The sequence below is a fragment of the Amphibalanus amphitrite genome, unplaced genomic scaffold (genome assembly GCF_019059575.1).
Source record: "Amphibalanus amphitrite isolate SeventyFive unplaced genomic scaffold, NRLGWU_Aamphi_draft 000655F_arrow, whole genome shotgun sequence".
Taxonomy (NCBI): Eukaryota; Metazoa; Arthropoda; class Thecostraca; order Balanomorpha; family Balanidae; genus Amphibalanus; species Amphibalanus amphitrite.
This window is the reverse complement of record NW_024882149.1, coordinates 105,230-131,594: the sequence shown is the minus strand read 5'-3', so window position 1 is coordinate 131,594 and position 26,365 is coordinate 105,230. Positions and strand designations below refer to the sequence as shown.

The 26,365-nt window shown below is 49.4% G+C and overlaps 2 protein-coding genes across 3 annotated transcripts; both read right to left on the bottom strand.

The window, feature by feature from the left end:
* Positions 1 to 333: 333 nt before the first annotated feature.
* LOC122364078 (uncharacterized peptidase C1-like protein F26E4.3) lies at positions 334 to 9,428 on the bottom strand. The gene is made up of 10 exons (XM_043334137.1): positions 9,300 to 9,428; positions 7,866 to 7,985; positions 7,521 to 7,682; positions 7,201 to 7,359; positions 6,844 to 6,907; positions 6,398 to 6,599; positions 4,894 to 5,195; positions 3,038 to 3,222; positions 2,590 to 2,738; positions 334 to 1,621 (listed from the first exon to the last, which is right to left on the bottom strand). The coding sequence occupies exons 2-10, from the start codon at positions 7,900 to 7,902 to the stop codon at positions 653 to 655; spliced, it is 2,229 nt and encodes a 742-aa protein (XP_043190072.1). The 5' UTR covers positions 7,903 to 7,985; positions 9,300 to 9,428; the 3' UTR covers positions 334 to 652.
* A 2,381-nt stretch (positions 9,429 to 11,809) lies between these two features.
* On the bottom strand, positions 11,810 to 26,068 carry LOC122364077. Of its 2 annotated transcripts, XM_043334135.1 has the most exons (8): positions 25,987 to 26,068; positions 15,753 to 16,188; positions 15,364 to 15,437; positions 14,926 to 15,115; positions 13,496 to 13,626; positions 13,018 to 13,236; positions 12,461 to 12,581; positions 11,810 to 12,268 (listed from the first exon to the last, which is right to left on the bottom strand). In XM_043334135.1, exons 1-8 carry the CDS (start codon positions 26,020 to 26,022, stop codon positions 12,147 to 12,149), a joined length of 1,329 nt encoding a protein of 442 aa, XP_043190070.1. In that variant the 5' UTR covers positions 26,023 to 26,068; the 3' UTR covers positions 11,810 to 12,146. The 2 variants fall into 2 exon arrangements, with proteins under 2 accessions (XP_043190070.1, XP_043190071.1); XM_043334136.1 differs by lacking the exon at positions 12,461 to 12,581.
* Positions 26,069 to 26,365: the final 297 nt, after the last annotated feature.

Below are 26,365 nucleotides of genomic sequence, written 5' to 3'. Positions count from 1 at the left end.
CCATGTCTCTGTCCACCGTGCATCCATCGACTGTATGGCGCCCTTCTGACCTCTCTGCGACCGTGGATCATCTATAGCATTTTTAATCACCTGTCGCGATTGTGGGAGAATGGCGCCCTTTTGACAGCCTGCGCCCTTCTCATGGTCTAACCCTCGCCCGCACATGCCATTTTCCCATCCATGTATTTCGTTTCTTTTGTGGATGAAATGACTTTCCGACGAACCGTGCCTGCAGCCAAGATTACATAGGTGCTACTTTACTTCTCCTTGCAGCCCCTCCCCCGATTCCCGCGTCACTGAAGGAAATGTCTAAGCCATGCTATTAACTACAAATTATTTTTAAAACATATATTTCTGAGTAGAAGTAGACGGCTTTGCAGTAGAACATTACTCGTTAGAATCTCTGTCACTTTCCCCCGTCAAAGGCACGCCCTCAGATAAACGGCAGTGGCAGTGCAGGAGCATGAACATACACGGGGCAGTGAGAAGCAACACAAGCATCACAAAACACATACCTACATAGAGACTATCTGAAGAAAGCCTCGGTAGCACTTCATGCAGGTTATTCCGAAGTAGGAATGTATTGTAGTGGTATATTTTTAAACACGTCGCACCGTTGTCCTCTTCTTTATTTCAGCGAGCTGAAGGAGGTCTATCCCTGGCCAGTCGTCCAGTCCCAAAATTTACTGAAAAAGCCGCCCGGTTCGGAGGTTGTCCCCACCTTCCGGTCAGCCCCACTCTGAGTGACCGGGCCTTCAGTGTGAGGTTTGGCGGCAGGTGTCCTCGGATCCTCTCCTCTTTTCCCCACCAGCGCCGGCCCGGGTCTGCCGGTCCTCGCGCCGACGGTAGCAGGGGAGCTGCCGAACGGCGAGATATCCGTCACCGGGGGCTCGGCCAGAGTCGTGACGGGGTCTTCCGACACCGACTTCGGAGCGGCCGAAACCACGGTCGCTACATTGTCGCTGAAATTTTCTACGAGTGTCACAGGCATGTCAGCCACAGCGGGAATCGTCTGTTCAAGGTCCGTTCCCTTTGCAATATTAGTTTCCTTGAGTTCAGGCATCTGTGGAACGTCGATTTTCTCTTTGTCAACTGGCACGGGGCTACCCGCCTGCTCTTCCAAGTGTTCTTTCTGATCTGCTGATTTTAAGAGATCGTTCGCCTTCTCTCCCTCAGCTTCCACAAGATGTTCTTCCGAAAGAAGTTCCGACCCCAGCGTCGTCACGTTATCCGATGTTATGAGCTCGGACGCTGCCGGATACTCTGTTGTTTCACCGTCTGCTATGGCAGGCAGGTATGTTGCAGCACTTGTCACACCATCAGAGTCCATTAGAATGTCACCGGACGCTTCCACATCATCAGATATACCCTTCTTGCTGACGTCTACCGCTCGATCCTCGGCGCCGTCCAGTCGCTCTCGGAGTGAGCCGGGCGAAGTCGCTGGTCCGCGGTCGCTCTTGCGCCTCTCGACGGCCAGCTGCCGGTCGTCGGCGGCCGCCTGTCGCTCCGTGCGCGCCAGTGAGGCGACCACGAACGACTCGATGGCGGCCTCGTTGGTGCCCCGCCGGATGCGGAACAGACCACGCTCGCCCCACCCGGTGCCCCACGAGTTGGCCGCCAACTGAAACAGGAGGGAAACGGATCAGAAAACATCCCAAACTCAGGAGTTGACCTCTAGCCGAACCAGGGGAGGGGGGAACGAGCGGCTCAGAGCACATCGGGCGCTCCACAGTCATTACCTACACAAAAATTATCAGGACAAAGAGCCCTGCACTGTCAATTCTTTATTGCCCTCAACTTACCGAAAAAGAGGAGATAACTAGACTATTCTTCCGACCAATTGATAAGCTACCCAACTCATCAAACCAAAAACATATTTTATGGTCATACATCTCATTCATTAGGCATGAGATGTAGGAATATAGAGAATTCTCATATATTCTATGAGCATTAGGATCATTGTATCACAGCACGCACGTCCCTTTCACAGTTTTATATGCCGGCACAGGACCGGAACTGTATCAGCAGCGCGCCGGGTGACCCCTGTCGGGCGTCTGAGGTGTTGTGTCCTGTCTCGTCTGAGGTATGCGCCGATCGACCGTCTGGGCCGTGGCCACTGGAACCCGGACGGGTCGCGGCCCCGGATGCAGCTCCCACTGGTCCGGTGTCTTTCAGTCGGGTCCCGCTTGGGACACGGTTGAGGGTCGGTGTCGGATGTGTTTGTGGAAAACAGCGGGGAGTCCCAGTATTCCAGAAACGGAGGCCGATTACGAGCTTTCAGCTCATCTCAGCATGGTTATTTTAGGAAGGATTGTGTTAATTTTGAGTGGTGTAGCTTTCACATCAAGCTATGTTTTGCGATGGTGTACTGAGCTGGTATATATTCACATTGCATGCAATGCAAGCTACCTACAATGAAAACAGTTGCATTGATGATATGGCAAAAATTTTAAACTAACATGATACGGGAAAAATAATGAAGGGGTTCCGCTATATGTATATTCCACAAGGTGAAAATTCATTAGGCATGGGACAAAAAAAAAATATTAAGCATATTTTTCTCCGAGTTGTTTTCCCTGTCCCGCTCACCCAGTAGGGCGTCACTCGTCCGGCAGTGACCTGCTCGCCCCAGCCGATCAGCCGCACAGAGTGGTAAGCGGCTCGGGCCTCGCCCAGCCGAGAGGCGCGGTACACGCCCGACCGGTACAGGAAAAAGTCCGGCTCCACTCGCAGCAGCGCTGGGGGAGGAGAAACCCAAACGGCGAGTCGGTACCACCGGACAAACGCGGGCAGAGAAATACACAATCCTGTACAAATAAGACTGCGATAGATGTTATATTTGACTAAACGACTGATGAGACCGATGGGATGAGTACCGATGACCCGAAACCACCCAATCTGATCTTATAAACTGAAACAAATTAAAAAAGACAACAGTTGACGGCAACTGGCTCGCCAAAGTTCCACCAGGCGAGCTCTCACAGCCGCCGGCGCGCCGTGCCCCGGTCTACCCCGGTCGGCTCAGGCATTCACTGACCCTGTACGGGGCCGCTGGTGAGGATCTCGTGTCGGATGTCCCGCTCCCTGCTGGCGATGCGGTAGGAGGGCTGCATCCAGTAGCGGCGCGCGCACACGGTGCGGTTGGAGCTCGCTCGGCGGTCGCAGCGCCCGCGCCGACCGGTTTGCCCCGATCGGTACGGGACACACAGGGTGGACCGTACCCTGCCGGTAATATAGGGACGGCGGACCACCGCGCCGGGCCAGCCCAGTCAGCAGTCGCGGGGCGTCAGATCGCGCCGCGGCGGGATGTCGAGTGGCAGGGTTACTCTGAGGGACGAAAACACATATTCATGACAGAGCCAGTACACCATGGGGTAGCCGTGCGCCCAAAATCCAAACATCATTCCAGCGAACATGCTGCTAACTATTAGCACTGATAGTTACACACTCAGCTTCAGTGATGAAACGATGCCTGTGATCACAGACTGTACCGCAGATCATAGGGCCTGCGGGCTGCGACTCTACATAGCTGTAGACTTACGAGTATAGAGTACCCGGCGATAGACTCCTGCGGCATTAGACTGTACCGCAATACATAAAAGGCGTCAGACTCCTATGACTTTAGACTGTGTCTAATACCTGTTGCAGGACATAGGACCTGCGGCTATAGGCTGTTCCGCAGTACAAATGTCGGCGTCAGACTCTTAGGACTAACGACTGGACCGCAGGACATATGACCTGCGACTATAGACTGCGCCGCAGTACTTACACGGACCAACGTAATCAGCCTGTGAATGCAGACCTGTCGGCGTCAGACGTCTGCGACTATGTAAGTACATACTGCACCGCAATACCAGGCCGCCAGCGTCAGACGTCTGCGACTACATACTGCACCGCAATACACGTCATGGCCGACGTCAGACGCCTGTAACTATAGACTGTGCCGCAATACACGTCACAGGCCGGCGTCAGACGCCTGTAACTATAGACTGTACCGCAATACACGTCATGGCCGACGTCAGACGCCTGTAACTATAGACTGTACCGCAATACACGTCATAGGACGGCGTCAGACGCCTGTATCTATAGACTGTACCGCAATACACGTCATAGGCCGACGTCAGACGCCTGTAACTATAGACTGTACCGCAATACACGTCATAAGCCGACGTCAGACGCCTGTAACTATAGACTGTACCGCAATACACGTCATGGCCGACGTCAGACGCCTGTAACTATAGACTGTGCCGCAGAACACATTAATCGGCGTCAGACCCCTGTTACTATAAAACAAGTCATGGCCGGCGTCAGACGCCTGTAACTACATATAGACTGTACCGCAGGACACATAGGCCGACGTCAGACGACTGACGCCTGGGATTGTAGGCTGTACCGCAATACACGTCAGACGCTTGCGACTAGGTATAGACTGCATCGTGGGATGTGGGATGTAGGACCTGTGGCTTACACCACAGGTCGACTGTGTGACTGTATCGCGATAGACATAAGCCGGTCGTCAGACGCCTGGGACGGTAGACTGTGCTGCAATACAAATCATGAGATGAGCCGGTGTCAGACGCCTGGGACTTCTGCGCCAGCACTCCCATAATTGCAAGCAAATCTCTGTTCCAAAATTACCAAAAATGGTTTACCGGTGTCCCTCCCTTCTTTTTTTTTCAATAAATTCATGCAAAGTTGTGTATCAAATATCAACCATTCTTTCCATTTCTTGTAACCGATTTTGAATGCTCAGCGCCCAATGTGAATCAGGACCTCTGACTTATAGGTCGAGTGACACCAGCAGCTGGAGAGCACGTGAGAGCACACCACACACCCGTGGTGCTGCAGGTAATTCCAGCAAGGCAGGTGCTGGAGGGTCAGCACGCTACCTACCCGTGGTGCCGCAGGTGGTTCCAGGCTCTGTCGGGCCGGCCGCCGCGGCACCCGCCGCCCCCCTCCGTGTCGGTCACGCAGTTCAGCAGCTGCTGGGGACTCAGCGCCACGCGCTCCCCCCTCTGAATGGAGAGCCGGTCGGAGGCGACGTCGGCCGTGGAGACGGCCCACGAGCCGCCGCACCAGCCCTGGTCGGCCACACCGCCCACCAGCGGCGCCCAGCCCGGTCGGCGCCGCGCGTCGAACGCGGCCGGCAGGCGCACGGCGTGCAGCACCTTGACGATCGGGTGGGTGAGCGCCACCTGACGACACACAACGAGCAGGAGGGCGCGATGGTAAAGATAAATTGATAAATGACAAAAGAAGTGAAATATTAGCGACGCGATTCGAAACAAAATATAGCCGATATTTGTTTTTAACCCGCGAGTTGCTGGGGGGGGGCGTTAAACGCCCCCACTTTTTTCGCCGGGCCATAGCATAAAAACGGCGCGCCGCAGGCGCGCCAAATTTCGGGTACCTGTAGGGAATTGATTGAAGTTTATTGTGACAAAGTTTAAAAAAAATCGGTCAGAAAATTTTTGAGATATCGAGGTTTTAGTGACGTCATGATTTCTGAGTTTTCGACCAAAAACGGCATATGTTCAAAAAATCATATAAAATCACAGAATAGAGATATAGACATGCCGTAAACGCCATTAGACTGCCAATACCATGGTCAATCAAATGGCTATCTTCGATTATTGATTATCGTTCCGCATTTTCCATAATCTTGAACTGAATCTTGGCAATTTTTCGTGACTCCTTCACGACCATGATACATGAATTTCTTAAATTTAACTTTTTGAGCCAAACACGTACACATATGATAAAATGAATGTCACCATCGTGTTCTACGCCCCAAATTACCCATAAAACATGTGTCACAGGCTGCGAATATCAGTTTTGATTTTCGGGGATATGTGCCTACCCGGTTGACCTGACCTTGACCCTGACCTATGCTTGACTGACCCCTACATGGAGCTGACACTCTTGTAGGCCTTATTAGATGGATTGTGCACCGTTTTCACAGCGTTTATGGCGAGAGGCGCCCATTGCGAAGTCCTGAAGTCCATGCCACTGAAAGCCCGATTTCAGGCGTTTGACCTGACCTTGACCTGACCTGTGACCTCAAAATTCGACTTTAAAATACTCATCTGAAGCGTCTCGTCGCGCTCTTTCGTTTGCCGCCTCGTGCGTTTCGCTGCGCCTATTGGTTCTCGAGTTATCGGCTGGGGGCGTTTAACGCCCCCCCCCCCCCCAGCAAACGGTGGGTGGCGAAATACCCCAGCAACTGCCGGGTTAAAGTAAATGTTAATTTCCATGTAAACCTTCAACGTCTTCCGCCAGAATAATCCACTAGTTAGTTCATCAGAGCCCACTGACTCAAATCTCTAAAGCAGCAGCGCAGCTCCTGTCACAGTCTCGGACAGCGCGCTGGCTGTGACTCGGGTCGCCGGCCACTAACCGTCTGTCTGTCTGGAGATACGGTGCCGGTCAGCTGCAGCAGGCCGCTGCGCAGCGTGCGGCCCCAGAACTGGCTGTGGTTGGCGGCCGTCCAGCCGAGCTGCTCGGCCTCGCCCTCCAGCTGGAGCAGCAGACGCGGCTCCATCAGGCACGTCTCAGAGCCGCACTGCACTGTGGGCGCCGCCGCGCTGCCGCCGCACGCGCTGCAGGCGGCCGCACAGCGGGCAGGCCGGGTCAACACGGTCTGACAGTATATACAATCAGCTAGTCAGTTGAAATTTCCGCAACGATAGGCATTTGAAGATAGGTGTGTCTATGAGACATTTTACAGAGATTTCGGTCATATGCGGAAAATGCTTTCGATACAATGACCTTGACCTTGATTGGTCTGTCCTGTGAACAGCATTTATTGATTTAAAAGGTTATTTATGCATACATTTTGCTTACCATGGGTTGCAGTTATCCATCACAGTTGTTCCGTACGGTAAGGTCTGTCCCTTATATAAGCAATCTGAAGGGGCATAACACAACAGTATTAACACAACGGGAAGGTTGAAAATAGGTACAATTAAAACAAATTAGTTATGTCACTACTAGGAGAAACTAAAATAGTGCGAGCTCGACAACACCAAAATAAAGGTAAAAGGACCGTGTAGACTTAGCAAAATGTTTGGGCGGTCTATAGCATCACTGTCAACCATGAATCAGAAAAGACGATTGCTTTCGAGAAGGAAAACAGAATGCACTTTTTGTCAATCGCGAAGACAGGAGGACTGGGAGAGTTGCAACTGAGCCATGACCCACCTCTGGTCGCGGGTGGCGGCGGGGGAGCGCTCTGGCACAGCGCGAAGTAGTCGGGGCAGCAGTCGCCGCTCAGCCCGCGGTCACAGAACTCGTCGCAGTAGCAGACCGTGCCCAGGATGGCCACGCTGCACTCGTCCGTCCGGTTGGCGCAGCATCGCGCTGGGGTAGGTGGGGAGGGAATCGGTCAGAGGTCCCAGATCAGTCCCAGGTGCCGCGGTTCAGGTATTATTGAGATAATTTTGTCCTTGCGACAGCGACACTAAATTCGTTGGAGAGGGGGGGGGGCAGACGGTGCCACCATCATTTAAAAACTGACTTACAATTCTCACGGCGTTTTTCGCAGTATTTTCCGGGCAGATCTGAGTAGTCGGGTCTCAGCTGTCCTATGACGGTGCCAGCACACAGTGCCAGTGCTAGTGTCAGCAGCGTGCCACGGTGCCCACCACGCGACCGGCGGCCGGCCGGGGTCATGTTTCTGTCGTCTGAAACAGAGCACGTGTCAATGGTAAGCGGCGGTAGCCGGTAGGTGACATTGGCCTGCAATGTCGCAATTGGAACGAATCGGGAAGAGGCGTTACATGCACATTTACACTTTGTGTCGGACCTACGTGACGAAACTCGTGGTGTGATTTATTTTTCTCGGCGTCATCGGCCCGCACACTTACGACTCGTTTGTGTCGTGCTCCTGGACTCGGGCTTCATCTTGCGTTTCCGGTGTCCATGCGGTCGGAGCACAAGCGCTGATGGCCTTACCTTTTATCATCGGCAACGCCTTTCCAATTTATCTGTAATGCAAAACAAAATCAATGGGAAGTTATCATTGCGAACGAGCGAGCGAAGCGAAGTATTTTCAATAGGTATAACAGGAAATTTTCAGCATGAGCGGCCCGGCCCGGTCTGCAGCGCTTTTGAGGAGCCTACGAGTATATTTCAGCAACTTCCGGGCTGATTGACTTGCGGTCTTCTTTGATACATAGGTAGCCCCATTCCTTCTACCCCGCCCGTAATGACTACTCTTGATGCATCTACTATATGTGACCGTCGCGTGGTGGCACGTGACACGTGATAAGTCAAAGGTGTTCAAGTTATTCTGCTGAAGGAGTGCTTTTGACAGGTGTACTCGTATATCTCAGCAACCACTGCACTGGGGCGATTGACTTGCGGTCATTTTTGTAGGGTAGTTAAATCCCTTCTAACAAACATATATCGATGCATAATGCCCCCCCCCCCCCCCCACTGCACGTACCAAATGCAAAATAAAGAGGTGTCAAGTGTGTTCCCGTTACGATAACATGGCATATTCAGCGAATAAACTCCAAAGAAAAAGTAAATACTTGCATACCTATACCTACACCGCCTTACCGATCTGAAGAACTGACAGTGGATACTTAGGGTATGTATGAAATGTTTATCCCGTACTTCGATATCTATCGGTGATACAGGACCAGATTAAATAGAATTGCGACCTCCGCGACGTAAAGCAGTTGTAAAATTACTTTCGGCCTGAGGTATAATTTTTAAGTTGGCTACTCGCTCATGGCAAATTCAAGTTTTGTTCGTTTCATCTTGATGAAATAAATCGATTAATTGTATAAAAAGAAATCGATACAGCATGCATTTTATCAAACGCCTAAGTCAAGAAAGCCCCTTTCCGCATTAACCGTCTATCCGGCTGTTTCGTTTTTGAGTATCACACTCCATTTCGAGGACGTCTTTCGAAAGAGCTTTGAATCGGGCCGAACAAAAATGACTCGGCTTCATAGAGATGTGCCGCTATCGAATGTCTTTTTGCAATGCTCTCATTTGATTCAGTAAGCCACAATCTACCAGCCTGTAACTAAAAAAGGTCGAATTCAGAAGCTCAGTCGCTTAGTAAACCCTTCTTACGGCCGAACTTTGACCTGACCTACAAGTTGCCAATTCTTCATTATTTCAACGACCTTTCTAACATCACTCACTGATGGCAGATACGTTCAGCTCTGTACACATTAGCATCTCACATCGCATCACTGACAATGCGATACGTACGAATGCAACGCTGACAACTTTACGTTCTTAGTCATGTCCTCCTACGAATCCGATGAGTAAAGTTCTCCCACCTGTATCCATGGACTATGGAGCCGAGCTGTGTATGGCGTTCCCTGCGGTCCAGTTCGGTGCACCGCTCCACGGCCGTGTCTCTGTGGAACTGGCGTCCGCCGCCGGCCAGCCGGTCAGGTGTCGTCCCCGCCCGCCCCGCGAGCCAGGTCGGGTTCGGAGTGTACAGGCGCTGACGCGGCCATGTCATCAGCATTCCGTGGGGCACTCTCCTCGCCCCCGCCCGCAGGGTCCCACGGCAGCATGGAGCCGACGTCCGTCCCCTCCCAAACCCTTCTATAAAGGGATCGAAAGCCCTCCGTGTGAGGGTCTCCTCACTAAACGCTCCATGACGGGGCCCGCTCACTCGCACATCCCTCCATGGAAGGACAATTATTCTGATTCCTCCCATATCCCTTCTTTTCGTTCACACACCTCTCCTCTTCGCTCCCTCCCACGCCCCATCGTTCCATCCCTCCCTCCCCCTCCACGACAGGGCCCTACCCTACCCTCCCCCCATCATCCAGTCAGCTCGCTGGGATAAGTTGCGTCGGATCCACGTTACCGTTTTCGTGACCGTGCATGCAGTGCTCTTGTCTTGTAGCCAGACGACAGTACCTTCTTGACATATTTTATGGGTCACGCTCGATGGACCACAAGCAGTAGCAACGAGCATATTTCTCAGGGCATAGTTGGGCAGTGCCCCGGCTTCAAACATTTTGACAGGCGCAATAAATGTCGGCAGCACTTGATTTTAAATAGGCATTTTATTAGTCAGGTAGAAACTGACAAAAAGCGATTATAAAACACTTTATAGATGAGCTCCACAGCCAGAGTTTTCGTCAATATTTGTCAAGACGAGTCAGTGAGTGGGAAAGGTTTCAATGAAAAAGAGCTACTGCATTAAAACCCGCGCGGGGCTGGGGGGGGGGTAAATTTTACCCCCCCTCGCGAATTTTTGCGATATCTCAAAAACGGCGGCGCGCAGCGCCGCCAAACTTTCAGTACCTTTTTTTACATCAATTTGACACGCTCCCTGAAAATTTGAGCGAAATCTGTCGGAAAATTTTTTGAGAAATTGACGTTTTAGTGACGTCATGTTCGCCATTTTCGCCTCAAAAACGGCAAAAGTTCAAACGCCGCTAACATCTTCATTTTTAAAGGAATCAAGACGTAACAAAAAAAAGGTTATACGTAATTTTACTTTGTCTATCAAATGGCTATCTCGGTTTTTTGAAAATTTTGGATTTTGGCCTAAATTTTTTTCAAAAAACTGATTTTTTTGGGAAAATCATTATAAAATCCAAAATTATGAGTCTATCGAAAAAACCGGAATATATGTTAGAGAAGTGGTCTATGTGCACCTACATACCAAATTTTAGAAGAATCGGTTCAAAAATGTGGGAGTTATTCAAAATTTTATGACGTCACGACACACAAATTTTTTGAAAAATGACTTTTTTGGAAGTTCTAGACCTCGTACGGAAACAAAAATAGCACCATTCGATTCGCCGTGAAAAACTGCATCAGATAGACACCTTTTTTAGGCCTTAACAACCAACTTCAAAATTTGACCTCACTTGACCTGACCTTGACCTGACCTCGACCTGAAATTCATCCAGAGGTGGTCCATATCACTTATTGAGTGTGCCTATTGAATTCTATGAGTAAAATGACCCATAAAACATGTGTCGCACATGCCCTTTTCTATATTTTGTTTTTTTGGTGACCTGACCTGACCTAACCTGACCTTGACCTTGACCTCTGAATGATATTGTATGCAACGAATATTGTCTTGGTAGCCTAAGAACACGTTTTGGGCGATCAGTCTCAGTCCATGACTCCATTCTTCGGCAACTACGGTGCAAGGCCGATACTGTAGAAACTTGCAATTTGTACCCTTGACCTGACCTTGACCTTGACCTCAAACTTTAAATTAAGTACATGTTTTTAGTAGTTCGTGATGAGAGCTTTCGATTGGCGCTTGAATTTTCCAAATCGGACCATTAGTTCGGGAGATAACAGGGGGGGGGGGTAAAATTTACCCCCCCCCCCAGCCCCGCGCGTTCGGCTGGAGACCCCAGCCCCGCGCGGGTTAAATGCTATGCCAGGTGACTTTCCTATAGTTAGATCATTTTCTTGGCGTGAACGTTACTCGTTGCGAACACACATGCGATGCGAATGCGATGCAAACAAGTCGACACTTGCCAATTAACGTCATCTAATGCGCCTGGAGATGAGGAACGTAACAGCTCACGAGCAAATTTTGTTGCACCATTCTTGACGGCTATATTTATCACAAATAATCCAGATTGTCGACCTGACCCAAGTGTGTTTCTGACGACCAGGGATCTTAAAAATTGGCTGCCACTCACTAACGCTATTGACAGCGAACACGCCGTTTCTCTCGCGACGCTCTATCAGGGAGGGCGACTGATCGAATCGTCGACTTGCCCATATCAACCCGCTCCCCCTGCAGGGAACTGACGAGTCTTGCAGGGGTGAGGGTGGTAAACCCAATTAAACAAAGCAACTAAAATTGTGTTTTATTTGATACCAAAGCCAAATGACCGACGACGGTACCTGCAACGTAAACAATGATAAATTATACAAAACCAAATACATTCCGCTGGAACATGCACATTGCACAAGTTCTTAAAACGACCGACCACTTCATCGTATCACATGCGCCAAGTCCACACAGCTCTTGTAGTCACATACTGTCCTTGAGAGATTCATCCACAACAGAGTATAACTAATTTGGTCGTTAGACACAACCGCTCGCTATCGCTGACATTCGCAGGCTACTGTTCCAGCCACGGACGGTGGTTTTAAAACGGCGGCTCACTCGTTTAACCCGCTCACTAGTTTCACGCCGCCGGCTCCAGCCTCTGTAGCTCCGCAGGTCGACGTCCCCGACCCTTGGCATCAGACAGCGGCGTAACGGTAGGGTCGTTCGCTAGGCGGCCCTCGCCATCTGATGGTGCACCCCCTAGGAAAGGAACAGAAAACACATCAATTCGCCGCTCCAACCTGTTCGCTCAGAAATTGCACTGTCGCTGGTACTGCTCTACAAATCATTGCAGATTAGACAAACAGCCTGCAAGTTCCCTGGCAGCACTGCAAACTGCAACGAAGAGTCACTTCCCGCTCCCCAGTGTTTCAGGAAGGAAGTTCCACTCACTGGTTTCGGAAAATTTAGAAATGAGCTCTCGGACGGTGGGCGAATCCAGGCTTCGGAAGGAGTCGAAGTGGAATTTGCTCACGTCTGGTGACAGTTCGGAGTCGCTCTGATCTCCAGCCGGCTGGAAACCAGAGCCGAGAACCACCATCAGACAGAAGCGGACGCCAGACCAGCACTAACGCCACGACAGGGTGGTGGGCAATTGAAAAGTGGAAAGACCGTGTGTTCACACGGTGTTGCCGATCAAGTGCTGCTCCAAGAGCCTAGGAGCGATATCTTACAAGGTTTGATGGTGGTCCCTTCTGGAATGCACTATTATCATGAATCTAAGGAGTTTCATGATTATGGGTGCAGTCGTCACTGCAGATTGACTGCAGTCATTTTTTTTTTTAATTGGACGCCTTACACCGTAACAAACGGTCGAGCTCGATTTCCCGCCACGTCTCGTACAGTAAGGCATGTGATATGCATAGTTAGCAATATTCCCGCTTTATCAGCCCATCCAGACACTATGGGGCTGTCACTTCCCCCCCCCCCCTACCCCGGCCGGTACCCACCTGCGCGGGGTCGGCGCCCTCGGCGGGCGCCGGGGCCGGGTGCAGGGCGCCCTGGCCCTCGGCGGGCGCCTCCCCGTCGGCGGGTCCGTCTCCGGGTGTGTCGGGCTCGTCGGCGTCCTGCGGTTCGGGCAGCTCGTAGATCTCCACCCCGTCGCCGCCGGGCAGGTCCGGCACCAGGATGTCCTGCAGCGACTCGTGGATCCACCGGAACAGCTGACCCTGTAGGGAGGCGGTGACACAGGGCCGTGGGACGGCGCGCATTGGGGAGGGGTACAACCTGAACGGAGGACACAAACTGCAAATCACGAGAATGCACGCACATGAGTATGCTCTAGCATCACGCAATGTCACCGCAAAAATAAAACTATCCAATAAAGGTCCGCATCTCCATGCATAGAAGCGCCGATTAATTACTTAGCTTCATTTTCCGTTCAAACTTCAAAGTTATCGTCCAGTGATGGGTCGGCGTCACTCTTACCGGGTGTATGAGTAGCGGGACGGCCACCCAGTAGTAGAACAGGTTAAAGGGCAGCCGCCAGAAGAGGGCCACCGACCGTCCCACGAACAGGGTGGCCACCTCGGCCATCTCAACCTCCCACAGCGGACGGTCTGCGGGCAGACGGGCGGAGGCGGGCATCAGAGTAGAGCCGGCACCGGAGGACAGAGTTCAGCTATTTTCGTCGCCAATCGCAAAACAAACGTCGAATGACACTGCATTTCTTCTATAGAAGCTTCCACGACACACTGAGTGACTCAAATCCGTTCTATTTTATTTTACTACTCAAGCCGCACAATTGAACGGATACTGAATATTACCTGAAAATAAGAGCCTACAACCGTTAAAAATAATACTTCTGCCGTAAAGGAGAGAGGACATCTGTTGTCCCAGTTGCCTGAAATACGTTCAACTTAACCCTCGCCCGTAAACGGCGATCTGCCACCTTCGCCCATGCAGGGGGGGGGGGTTGCTGCGACCCCCCCCTTGGCGTTTGAAAACGGAGCGTCGTAGAGCTTAGCGGAAAAAAACAACGGATTGCTCTCGCCGAGATCTCGCGATTGGTGGTATATTTTTTGGTCCTAGGTCAACATTTGACCTACTTTTGACCGGTCAAAGGTCAAATTTTCGGAAAAATAGACTTTTTTCAACTTTCGGCGGCGATTGCGGCAAAACGGTGGGAGATATCGACTTGAAACCTTCACTATCGTGTTCCTTGATCAATTCTCTATCGTTTGGTATGTATTTCGTTTCCCTAGCTCTAAAAATGGCGCGTTGGGAGCGCCGGAAGTCGGCAAGGTCACAGTCGGCGGCAGAAATTCGAAAAATCAAAATTTAAATTTTGGAAATCTGATTGTATTTTTGGATTTGGAAGGTCCATTTGCTCCCTATAGAAGCTAATATTGCTGCATATTCCCATTGAGGTGACAAGAATTAGCAAAATAGTGGTTCGGGCGCTTTTCAAAAATAGTACCGGACGCTGTTCCTCTTGTGACGTCATAGCTCCGTGACCTGACCTGACCCGGTCAAGTTTCTTATACCATATGATAGCCAATACTTGCCCCAACATGCATGAGAAGTTTCATCACGATCCATCAACCGATGTCCGTACCATCGGCAGGAAACCTCGGGCGTTGGCACTCAGTTTGTGAAAATCCGGCCGGAGGCTGTTCCCTTTGTGACGTCATAACTCCGTGACCTGACATGACCCGGTCAATTTTTTTTATCAAAAGATGCGCAAGGTTTGCCCCATAAGGTACCCAAAATTTGGCGGCGCTGCGCGCCGCCGTTTTTGCACTATTTTCGAAAAGCCTCAGGGGGGGGGGGTTGCATCAACCCCCCCTACATGGGCGAGGGTTAAACAGCTGCGTATCGTACCCCCCCCCCCCCCCCTCTCCAAAGCCGCAGCCCACCGTCGTTGAGCAGCTCGGAGATCCTCTCGATGACCCAGCTCCAGGCGCGCAGGAACAGAGAGTGCAGCTGGAAGGCAAACGACACCGGCCGCAGGGTGACCGTGATCACGGTGACCGACAGCGTGGCCAGCACACCCCGGCGACGGTTGTCGTGCAGGTAGTTCTTGGTCGTCGTACGCATCTGCTCCGGCTGCAGAACGGAGAGAGGCGGAATCGCCAAGTCAGAGGTGGCACGTGGATATGGCGACTGAGCGCCGAATTTTTAAACGGTCAACAGTCGAAAACGGGAGCAGCTATTCGCAACCGCTCCCCGCCGACCGTTAAGCGTTTACATGTAGCCATTCCTTTTAACCATTAAAATTAAAAAATGTCTGCAGCATGCTTGATTTCAACGAAATGGCATACAGAACCACGCAAATAAAATAGTACGGTACGCACCCGAGCCCTTAGAAACGGATATCGGAACACTATGTAGGAGAGAAGGTTGAACATCGACGAATCTATCGTTGTCCCTGAAACAGAAAAGGAGCGGAAACGAATGGTTATTATAATAGTTATCCAGCTGGCATTTGACAGTGTTATTGCCGTTTCTGCCTTGCCGATGGAGACTATTTTCGCTCACATAGTTGTCTTTCTGCCGAGGGAAGGCCAAATACGCATACCGCACACCAGTTCCCGATAGGCCAGCGGCTAAAAACAAGCGGGAGCACGGTATTTCTTCAGTCGAATAAAGAACTCATTTATTACTAACGAAGCACAGACTTAAATGCAAAGAAAAAATTCGGGAAGAAAATAAGGAGAACAAGATAACCAATAAGTCCACTCACCGATGAAGGCGCCGCCGAACCGCCGGGACATCATGGCCGCCCTGTACACGAACGCCGAGTAGACGAACACCATGGTGTAGACCCAGTTGGTCTGCAGGAGACGCTGGTGCTGCCGCTGGCCGCGCCGGCACGCGTGCTCCACCGCCGGCAGGCCGGACAGCAGCTCGCACGTGCGGGACTCGGTGCCGAGCAGCTGGGCGGCCGGCAGCACGGGCCGCCGCCTCGGACCGGGCAGGCCGGCCGGCGGACGGCGCAGGCGGGCCGCCACCAGCGGCGGCGGACCGTCGTCGGCGGCGGCGGCGGGGGCGGGGGCGGGGGCGGCAGGGGCGACCACGACGGGAACGGCAGCCGGCGCCGGGGCGGCAGCCGGTGCCGGTGCAGCGGCCGGCGCATCCGGAGCCTCCGGCGCTACTTCACCGTTCGGCAGCGGCGCGGGCTGCAAGGAGGGAGGCGCACATCAGCGATCAAGTGACAGTTTTTCTAAAAAAAATCTAAGCTGCTTATCCAGATATCATTGCTCGCTGCGTGGCCCGAGAATAGATAAATGTCAAGTTACCGTTAAATGTGAAATTCTTCACGTTCGAGCCGAGCTCGGATGGTGCTCTGCTCGTGGCTCACAGTGACGTAGGCTGGGCACTTTTACGCTCCCTCAGACTCTTCCCGGACCAGGGACCAGGGTATGTTAAACCTGGAGGCTGGACCATGTATTGACATTTGACACGCAGTAAGTACCTAAACGGCGTCAAAAAACCTCAAGGAAGATCCTTAACCCTCGCCGGCACAGGCCATTTTGCGTCCTTCGACGGCACGGGGGGGGGGGGGTACGACCCCCCTTGCGTTTGGCCCCTGATCGAGATAGAGTTCACGGAAAACGAGCATGTTACCCGTCACGAGAGGAAGCCGATGATGTCCAGTTTTAAGGTCTTAGGTCATCGGTTGACATTCCAGGTCAGGTCAACGACCCAAAAGTCGGGAAAATCGGGACCTGTTAGAAAGTCGTAAAGTGTGGTTGCTATAGGGTTCTTCGGGGTGCATGATCACGAATATCGTGTTATAGTTCGTTTTTCTTAAGTTTGCCCCTCACTGTAAACGTCTTTTTGAACACAGCACGAGAATTGCTAGCTGAATTACTGAGAAAACTGGTTGGCGCACATTGATTTCACCAGATTTCACAGACGATCACTTTTATCAAATTTGTTTACTATTTCACAGACTCATAGCTCGTATTTACCCATACCTATAGCTCCACAGTGATAGAAAACTTCTCAGGAATTATGTCTGAACTAATCAATAAATTGCACGGCGTTTAACATTAACGTTACATCGTCGGTGTTCAAAACTTATTTTGAAAATATTATTCATATCTCCAATACAATGTGCGCCAACCAGTTTTCTCAGTAATTCAGCTAGCAATTCTCGTGCTGTGTTGAAAAAGACGTTTACAGTGAGGGGCAAACTTAAGAAAAACGAACTATAGTTTTGATCACAGCTGATGTCTTTAAGCATTTAGACCAGGTCGGGTCAGGTCAGGTCAACCAGTTGGGGTCGTGACGTGTTTTCGTAGTAGGTGTCAACCACCTCTGACAGCTTCGTAACAAATTACGAAAGCACCAAAACTACTTCGTAAATGTTCAAATGGTTGCTAAATTTGAATTCAGCTCTAAAAACTAGCCTAAAAACATGCAAAACTCGAAAAAAGTGAACCAATGTCACCAAAGGTCAATGACCTGACCCGATCTTCAGGCGATTTTTACATCCACCCTAATGCACGGGTGCAACATCAAATGACGTGTTTGAACGTTTGAAACCACGAAAAGCTTGCATGAACGCGCGGCTAATGCGAGCCGACACACGCCGAATCGCGATTCCGGCCAAACATGGTCTCGGAAAGTTGGTCACAGGTTAAATGTTATTTTGGTCAGGGCCAATAAATTTTCAGGGTATAGGTGTAAAATTAATCAATGCGACGGTAGGCTGAAAGTTTCGTCGAGATCAGCCGCTTTTTACGCGAGTTATTCGCGAAAAACCGTAGGGAAGGGGGGGGGCTGCATCAGTCCCGAGGGTTATTAAAACGATTATTAGTTTAGGTAAAGTCAAGTCCGATAGGAGTTAGGTCTTTAGAGTGAAGTTTTTCTTATTTTGACACTTTGTTAACCCATTAACGCCCGTAATTCCCCAGCGAACGCACACGAATGCCCATTTGCCGATTTAGAGGTAATGGTCCCCTAAAGGTACCATGTTAGTTTGGTAAATGTGCGAAATCCAGAAATATACTTTTTTGAAGTGGTACCTATTGGTACCACTGGGCGTTAATGACATCATTTTTTCGCAAAAACATGCATTTTAGCAGCATACAAGATATGTTTGCCAAGAAGACTTTGTAGCTCATTCATGAAAATTAGAATATTAGACGACGTACTCATCGGCAACATTATGGCAAAGGCTCGCCGCTTATGTTTTTCAAGTTGTCAGATTATGACGTCATTACTGCATGCTATGCCTAACTGTCATAAAGGTCAATGCTATTATTCACCTGGTGGTGGGTCGGTCTAGTGAAGAACTGTACTGTTTCAAGCAAGGCTGCGGAGTCTATGGATTTTCAGTGACTGACTCTGACTCCATTTCAGACTTTTACATATCAACTCCGACTCCGACTCCGACTCCAGGCATGATTGTCGACTCCGACCGACTCTAACTCCTACTCCATCTCTCCAGCCCTGGCATGTCTGCGGAGTCGCGGGATTTTCGGCGACTCGAACTCCGGCTCCGGCTTCCACGATCGACTCCGACTCTGACTCCGACTTCAGTTAGAGATGTCGACTCCGACCGACTCACTCCCGACCTCGACTCTGCAGCCCAGGTTTCAAGGCTTTTAGGGTTGTTTATTCTCCTAAAATGCACAAATATCTTTAAACACATGACAAAACTAACAGTTTTCTGAAAGCGATTACCAGCAACTACTCTACAACCTGTGTTATAATTTCTTTCAAAATTATGAAAATAAACATGTAGCCCATAGTTCAAGATCCAGCACGCGCTATACCTACCAAATGTAATCTAGCAACCAAGGAGACAGATCTCCAAAATGGATTTCAGCCGGATCGTGCAGTGCTGCTTGCGCTGAGGAACACGTTGCCGCGTTCTAGGCTCTAGCCGTTATACCATTCCATGTACGTCTCCGGGCAGAGCGCCATGCGCCACGTGCCACAGATGACTCTAGTGACAGGACAGCCACGTAAGTACAATGCATACCTACGCCTTCATGACTGAGCCTACTCTAATCCAGTTTCTGCATCAGTCGCGGCGTATGCAGCATTATCAGGTGTACGTACCACTGACCAAGTAGCAGGTCTGCAGGAACTCGTCTGTCACTACCATCCGCATCGATATTTCCTTCGTATACTACCGCGCAAACTGCACTGGGATGTGACTTCGTTACCCACATCTTCATGAACAACAGCAACAGCCTTCCTAAACAACAAGACGATCTCAAAACCGTGTCCCTTCCTCTTCCCCCCGGCCCCAAGAAAAATTCATTTGGGGCCTTGACCACATGTCTGCGACTCTGCTCCGCAGAAGTAACCGCAATAATACCAGCAATTATAAGGCAAACATCCTATCCAACATCAATGCGTCACGTCAGCGGTGAATTACCAATCAGCAATGAATGCACCAGTTCCGGCGACGAAAGCGCTCCCCTCTCCGACCTCTTTTTAGATTCTATTTGCCGTAAACGGCACACCGTCCCTCAGAAACGTTACAGAAACGACTCTCAGCCTACACAGGCGCCCCTTTTTGTATAGAGACGCCCCCATGGGTTTCATAGGCGCCGCTCTTCTGCATGTGGGCGAAAGAGGGGCGCCTCTTTAGATCTAACAGGCGCCCCTCGTTCCCACTGAGGCGCCCCTATGGGCTTCACAGGCGCGCCTCTTTCTATAGGCCTCAGAGGCGTTCGTCTTTAGGATGCAGTGGCCAAGCTTTCGTATGGAAGTTCGACTTTGACCTTCATGGGCGTCCCTTTTGCATGGCGTCGCGGCGGCGCCCCTTTTGCATGTTGGTGCCCCTACAATCTACATATACTATGGGCCTCATGAACCTCAGAGGCACTCCTATAGGCTTCACGGGTGCCCCTCTTTCGCATGCAGGTGCTCCTATGGGCATCAAAGTCGCTCCTATGGACATCCTCATTTGCATTGAAGCGCCCCTGTGAACTTTATAGGCGCGCCCCTCTTTCGCATGTGGGCGTCCCTATGGACTCACAGGCGTCCCTCCTACGCACCCAATTTCTTTAGGCGATAGCGTCCACTTGAGGGATGGCGCCCCAAATGGCAATTCGTCCGCATCCCTCCGTTGAGCATTGTTACGCGTCTGCACAGACCGCACACGCATGAAATTGCGAAAAAACGCTTAGCTTAACGCCCAGTGGTACCAAAAGGTACCAACAAGAATTATGTCCCTAGGGACGCCAGGATTCATGTCGAAACATCGGATTTTCTGCTTAACTGCAGCTGCGAGTTCTTCATCTTTAATGTAAACACACTTTGGCTAAAAAGATATTCACAGCCAAGCAAACACAAACGTTTCCTTCTCCCGACGTCAGTCAATGACTGTGGCGCCTCGAAACACTCCTCGCTCTTCTGCACCTCACGTGAAGTTCTTCGTATTAGCACATTATTTTCACCCAACAGCATATCCGGAAAGGAGACGATTATCCAATGACAGAATCTATCTGACGAAAAAACGTATGGTCTCAACGCAGCAAGCCCAAATGTGCGTTGGTACCTTTTGGTACCGCTGGGCGTTAATGGGTTAAATGATGCATGCGTTCCTATTCTAAACTTATAGGAAAAACGATAGGAAAAACGTTCGAACTACCTTTTAAAGCTATTTCGCTGGTGTCCTCATCTTTGAATTAATGTCAATGATTTAGCCTCCGGATGGCAAATGGTTAAAATCGACGATTATTACTTTTTGCGATACCCAATTCAACTGAAAGGTTGAATGACTGATTTATTTCACCAGCACTGTTGATATTTCTCTCGCGGATTAACGTCTTATGAGCTATAATTGAGAACGTGCAAGGCGTTCTCGTCACCTTGGCACGTCTATCAACTATCAAGTCTTGTCAAAACTATGCAGCAAACATCTACAGGGTGTCTCAAAAGTTCGTATACACATTTCCCATGCCCATAAAGCATATAAGAACCGGCCAAAAATCTAAGGTTTTTGTGTCTGTGTGCACACTAGACAAATATGCATGCTTTGACAACTGATTCGGGAGGTTGGAAATCAAACCCTTTGCTGTATCTCCAAAAAATATTTGCCCATGCCGATTTTCGTCGCTCCGTCAGCTGCCGGAGGCTGATAAAAGGTTACCCGCTTTCAAGCTCTTGTAAGGGAATCCCCTGCAGTTTCTGCGTCGGAATTAGGTTTGACGAGCTCCCCGGCAACATCCGCTTCTCCCTGAAAGCCGACGGCGTGCATCGACACCATCCGTGAGTATTTTGTAGGTCTTCTCTGGCGCTAACTCCTTCATGAATGACTGGCGCCGACCTCCCAACCACCATTTTCCTTTTCAAAACAACCCCATTCCTGAACAAATGAGAAGTGCCAGGGGAAAATTTTTCGCAGCATATCGTAGAAGAATGTGTCTGCCATCTGTTTCTTAGACACATTGTGCAAATTTTGTAAATCCCAAACGCTCGTCATTCCCCATGCCAAGACCTTCGCTGGGTTGCGGAGTGTTTTCCTCAGGAGAGGTTCGGCTTTATTAACGGCCAAAACCTGTCCATCGTGTGGTTTTGTCGGGATTTTGTGTCTAAAAGAAAGCTATTCGCTCCAGATCTGCCTCTTGAAACTTCGTAAGATAAAACTTAACATTAATTGACACTTTTGGAGGGTCAGTTGTCCTTGGCATTGATGATTTCCGTGCTATTTTCCCCAAAAATTTAGCGTTCTATATATTATAAACAATTTCAAATGATACTTTGTCTTTATTTTACGATGACCTGCAATTTTTGAAACTGGGTAACCTCTGTCTGTGAGCTTCTTGTCAGTTTTCAATAGATATGCCTTCATTTTCAGCTGCTTTCCGGAGCACGAGTCTGCTGCCGTACGAGGGTCGTTCAAAACGCTGTTAGTCTCGCATGGTTTTGTCCTTCAAAAATTTTAGCCACCGTTTTTATTAGATGATCATCATGTTGTACTCATCCTCGCCGACACTTTGCCATATGTCATTTCCGACTTAACCCTATTCCTGGCGGGGGGGGGGCCTCAGGAGCCCCCCCCCCCCTGAGGTTTTTTGGTTATTTCTCCCAAACGCGTTGAGCTAGGAAGCTCAAATTTTCTGACTTTTCCTAAAAGGCTTCTACGCAACATGTCTGAAAATTTTGAGTTGATCTGACCTCAGGTCAGGTCACCAGAGGCGGTTTGGTGACCCTACCTCAGAAAAGTTTGCAATCACGCCAGAGCTAGAGTTTTTGACCGATCAATTTCTTCTCTTCAGGGTTTAGTTAGGGTACCAGTATGTGCAATTTGTATATCTCGGAATTTTGATATCGGTGACCTAAGGTCAGGTCAATTTCGCGACCTCCCCATTATAAGTCAATGGGGGAAAAATCAACTCCCTGTTTTTACCACTAAAACGGGTCGGAATGGCCCCATATACCATACATGACTTCATATACGATCAACCTTCACTACCTTGAGGTCTGTTTTGCTGTTGGGCAGCTGTGAGGTCATGTGACGTCATCAAAGGTCACCAAAGGTTTTTGGCCAATAACTCCGTACAGGAACAAGATACAGACGCGTTGATGGTCTCATTGTGTTCAGCTCGTCAAGACGCATCGAATGATATACATGATGACCTCGAGGTCACGTGACCTGAGGTCAACCTTTGACCTTGACCTTTCGAGGTCAACATATAGGGGAGACCCGGGAGGTATGGGCCGGTTTTGTTAAAAGGCAATTTTCTTCCAGTGGGCAGTGAATAGACCCAGTTTTTCACCCTGTGTAGGTGCTATTGCCTTTCGCCTGCAACTTGTGCCTGATATTAGGCATCTGGGATCAACTTTTTTGTCTCTAGATAACTTTCAATAAATCATGTGCTTTTTCGATCCATCAAAATACACCGGGAGGTATGGGCCATGGCCCGGGAGGTATGGGCCGGTGCCATGTTTCATATTCTTTTCTCGACAATGAGAATAATACTCGTAGCTGGTATCTACCTTGATCTCTCTTAGAGCCCACGAACCGCATAAGCGGCCAACAGCTTACTTCATGGAGGTCACTTGGGCCCATATGTATATTGGTAAACCCAATCATGCACCAGGAAAAAAAAAATAAATAATACTTTTCTGTTCGAATGAAATTTGAAGTTAAATTTTCGACCTTGTGCGACAAAAATAAAACTTATTGACGGGGACATTCAATGAAAGCATTTTTTTTTATTTAGGATCCACGGGGGTGGGTGGCCCGAACCTCCCGGTTAGGACGCCAGAATGTGCGTAACATCTCAGCTCATAATCTTCCAAGAAAGCTTCAAGTTGTCTATCCAGTCTTAATTTACATGCTTTAAACTTTATGTTAGCGATGGTCGGACATCATAAAACGAGCCTGGTTCAAATTTATCACGAATTTTCTGTATGTGCCGTATTTTACTCGAAGAGGGCAAAAACGCTTTATCGCCGCTCATTGCCAAAGAAGACTGAGGAAGATTTTGAAAATCACTTGGGTTGTATAACGGAATGGCTGCTGCCAGTTAACGCTGTCAAATGTGTAAAAACACGCAACACTTCTTCAAAACTGCGATGGCCCATACCTCCAGGGGGCCCATACCTCCCGGGTCTCCCCTATATCAATCGATGCGGATTGACGAGAGGATCACGATTATGCCCTTAGTTTGTTCCTATCTTGACTAATTCGAAAGTTATTCGAGAAAAACTCTCTCCATATCTAGCGCCGCCATTTTGACTTTTTCGACCCCTGTGACGTCATCTTTGACCTGACCTGAAAATGACCTTAGTAAAAATTCTAGATCTTGGCCGTGCGTATCCGATGCCGTTTACCGCTTGTCGCTATCTTGCTTCGTTCTCGAGATCTCAGGGGGGGGGGGGCCGAATCGGCCCCCCCCGCCAGTTTCTTGTCCCGGCGGAGCCCGCCAGGAATAGGGTTAACCATTCCCATTACTCCTGAAACAGAGAGTTTCTCAGCCGACCCGATTTTGCGACCTCCATTTTCATGCTTGACCCATGGTCAGAGATGAACCCTTTTTGTGGGCTCATGAAGGGTCGAATGCGTTTGAAAACAATGAGACTGCTTGAGGAAGGTTGTTACCAATGCCCATGCAAAATTTCGACTGTTTATTTATTGTTGATTCAGAATTATTGACAAAAAAGCATGGCTGGTACCTGTCAACGAACTTTTGAGACACCCTGTAGTTCATGACATCAGGGGACCTCAGGATGACCTCGGGGTGAAGCAATGGATGCAACTTGCCGATTCGTATTCAATGCAGCATACTATACGATGTTAGAGTATAATGACAGTACGACTCATCCACAGAAGCTGCAGCACGATTTTCTCTTATAGAGTTATACATAGGTAAGAGTTTGAAAATCGACCAGACCCTAGATCACCGAAATTAAAATACAAGTACCTACACAGGTAAACGTTTTGTACCTAAATCCAGTTACCCCTCGATTAGTCACCGTAAGCTTGCCAATGCAGTTATTTACTGGGTGAGAAGCTGTGGCCGGAGTATTTCTAACTTTTACCGATGTTATGGTCACTTGACGATCTGATCGTCTGACATTCGGTGACCTGGGTCAGAAATTTGCACACGACTTTACAAAAGTATTATTAGGCCGACAAAAGAGAAGTTTTCTGTTCCCGGTTTACCGTTTAAGCCCTTTGTTCCAACGCGGTTCAATAAGGGGTCGCCTTGACGATAGGTATAAGGAGCCAGGAGGGTGATTGGAAACGCAATGTCAGACAGTCTATGAATATTTAACGTTGCATCGCAAGGAGGCTATCTCTAAAAGAACGTCTCAAGTATTTTGATAACGGCTAGCATTGCCATCACCCTATCGCAATCTTTCGCGACCGTAATCGGCGAATCACCGCCTCATAACATAGGGGAGAGTGGGGCACATTCGTGCAAAAAATGGATAAACCCATATATCTGTTCTTTGGTTAGTGCAATGGCAAAATTGTTGATTGTAGTATGGAAAGGAACTATTGCAGATAGTTTTCCTCTTTAAAAGTTATCCTCTAAAATTATTGCTTCCATTAGAAAAAATGACTTTTAATAACTCTGAACATTTACACGAAACTGCCCCACCTATGGGGCACATTCGTTCAAGAGGTGGGGCACTTCCGTTCACCCTGCAAAGTTCGAGAAATTACCGGGAATTACCAGAAATTTACCAAAGGAAATTGGCAGGGGGTCATTTCACTTGATTCCTGTCGACAAGAATGCATTGCACAACATATGTAGAAAGAATGGGCTGGCCAACAAGAATGTGCCAACTGCCGGCCTCCGTGACCTCGCCAAGTTCGCGTGAATTGCTCGTCACGACGTCGCAAGCAGTCGAGACTGAGTCAGGCGAGCGTCATTAGAGAAACCTACTACAGATAAAGTCATAAATCGCAAAAACTAAAAAAAAATATGCACGAATGTGCCCCCAGGCAGTGCGTACACGAACCTGCCCCCAGCCCCACAACGTTATTAGTAATATATTTCAAAATTTCTTTTTGAAAAAATGACACTTTTTCAACAAACAAGTTTGCAGCAGTTCCGTTAATAGAGTGAGCTTCTTCACCCCCAATTTTGAAAAGCTGAACCACATTTCCGAGTCAGGATCACGAAAATGGATAATATGAGAAAAGTTTGGAAAGCTCACGAATATTACAAATTTGCGTTTTTATCAAGCATGACAGCAGGTACAGTGTTGTCTTCTACGGTGAACGAAGGGCGGCAATGATAGACATATTTCCATAATTTACCTTGAGCTCGTGCAGTCACTCGTGTTCCCATAAACTGCTGAAAACGAATGTGCCCCATGCACGAATGTGCCCCACTCTCCCCTACCTAATGCTTGCAGATGTGTTCTACCTATGCAGTCGCGTCAGTTTTTTCCGAAACAGACACTTTTTTACTTTACGGCGCGTCAGTCCTTTTCCTTAGTAGGTATAAAATATTCAACAACCGAGCTTCCCTGAACGCCTCTCTCACCTGTGCTGCAGGATCATTTTCAACCGGCTGAACCATTCCGATCTGCAGTGTGCTACACTCCACCCGCGCCAAACTCAAAACACCGAGTGAAGTCCGAACGTCTGACATCAAACCTCGATGACCTGGGGTCACGTGATGGGGCCTGAGGGTCTGAAGCGTGTCTTGTCCAATCAGCATTCAGCTCGTGACTGAGGTGCGGCCGTTTATCATAAACAAGCCAATGCATGCAAATCTACGCAGGGAGGGGTCATTTTTTCGGTATGAGAAGAAGTTTTGCCCTTTTTTAAGATTTTCATTTTTCATTATTTTCCATGTATGTTTGCTTCCCACTTTTAGAGTTCATAATCATATTCGAAGGTAATGGCAATTAGCAGCAACT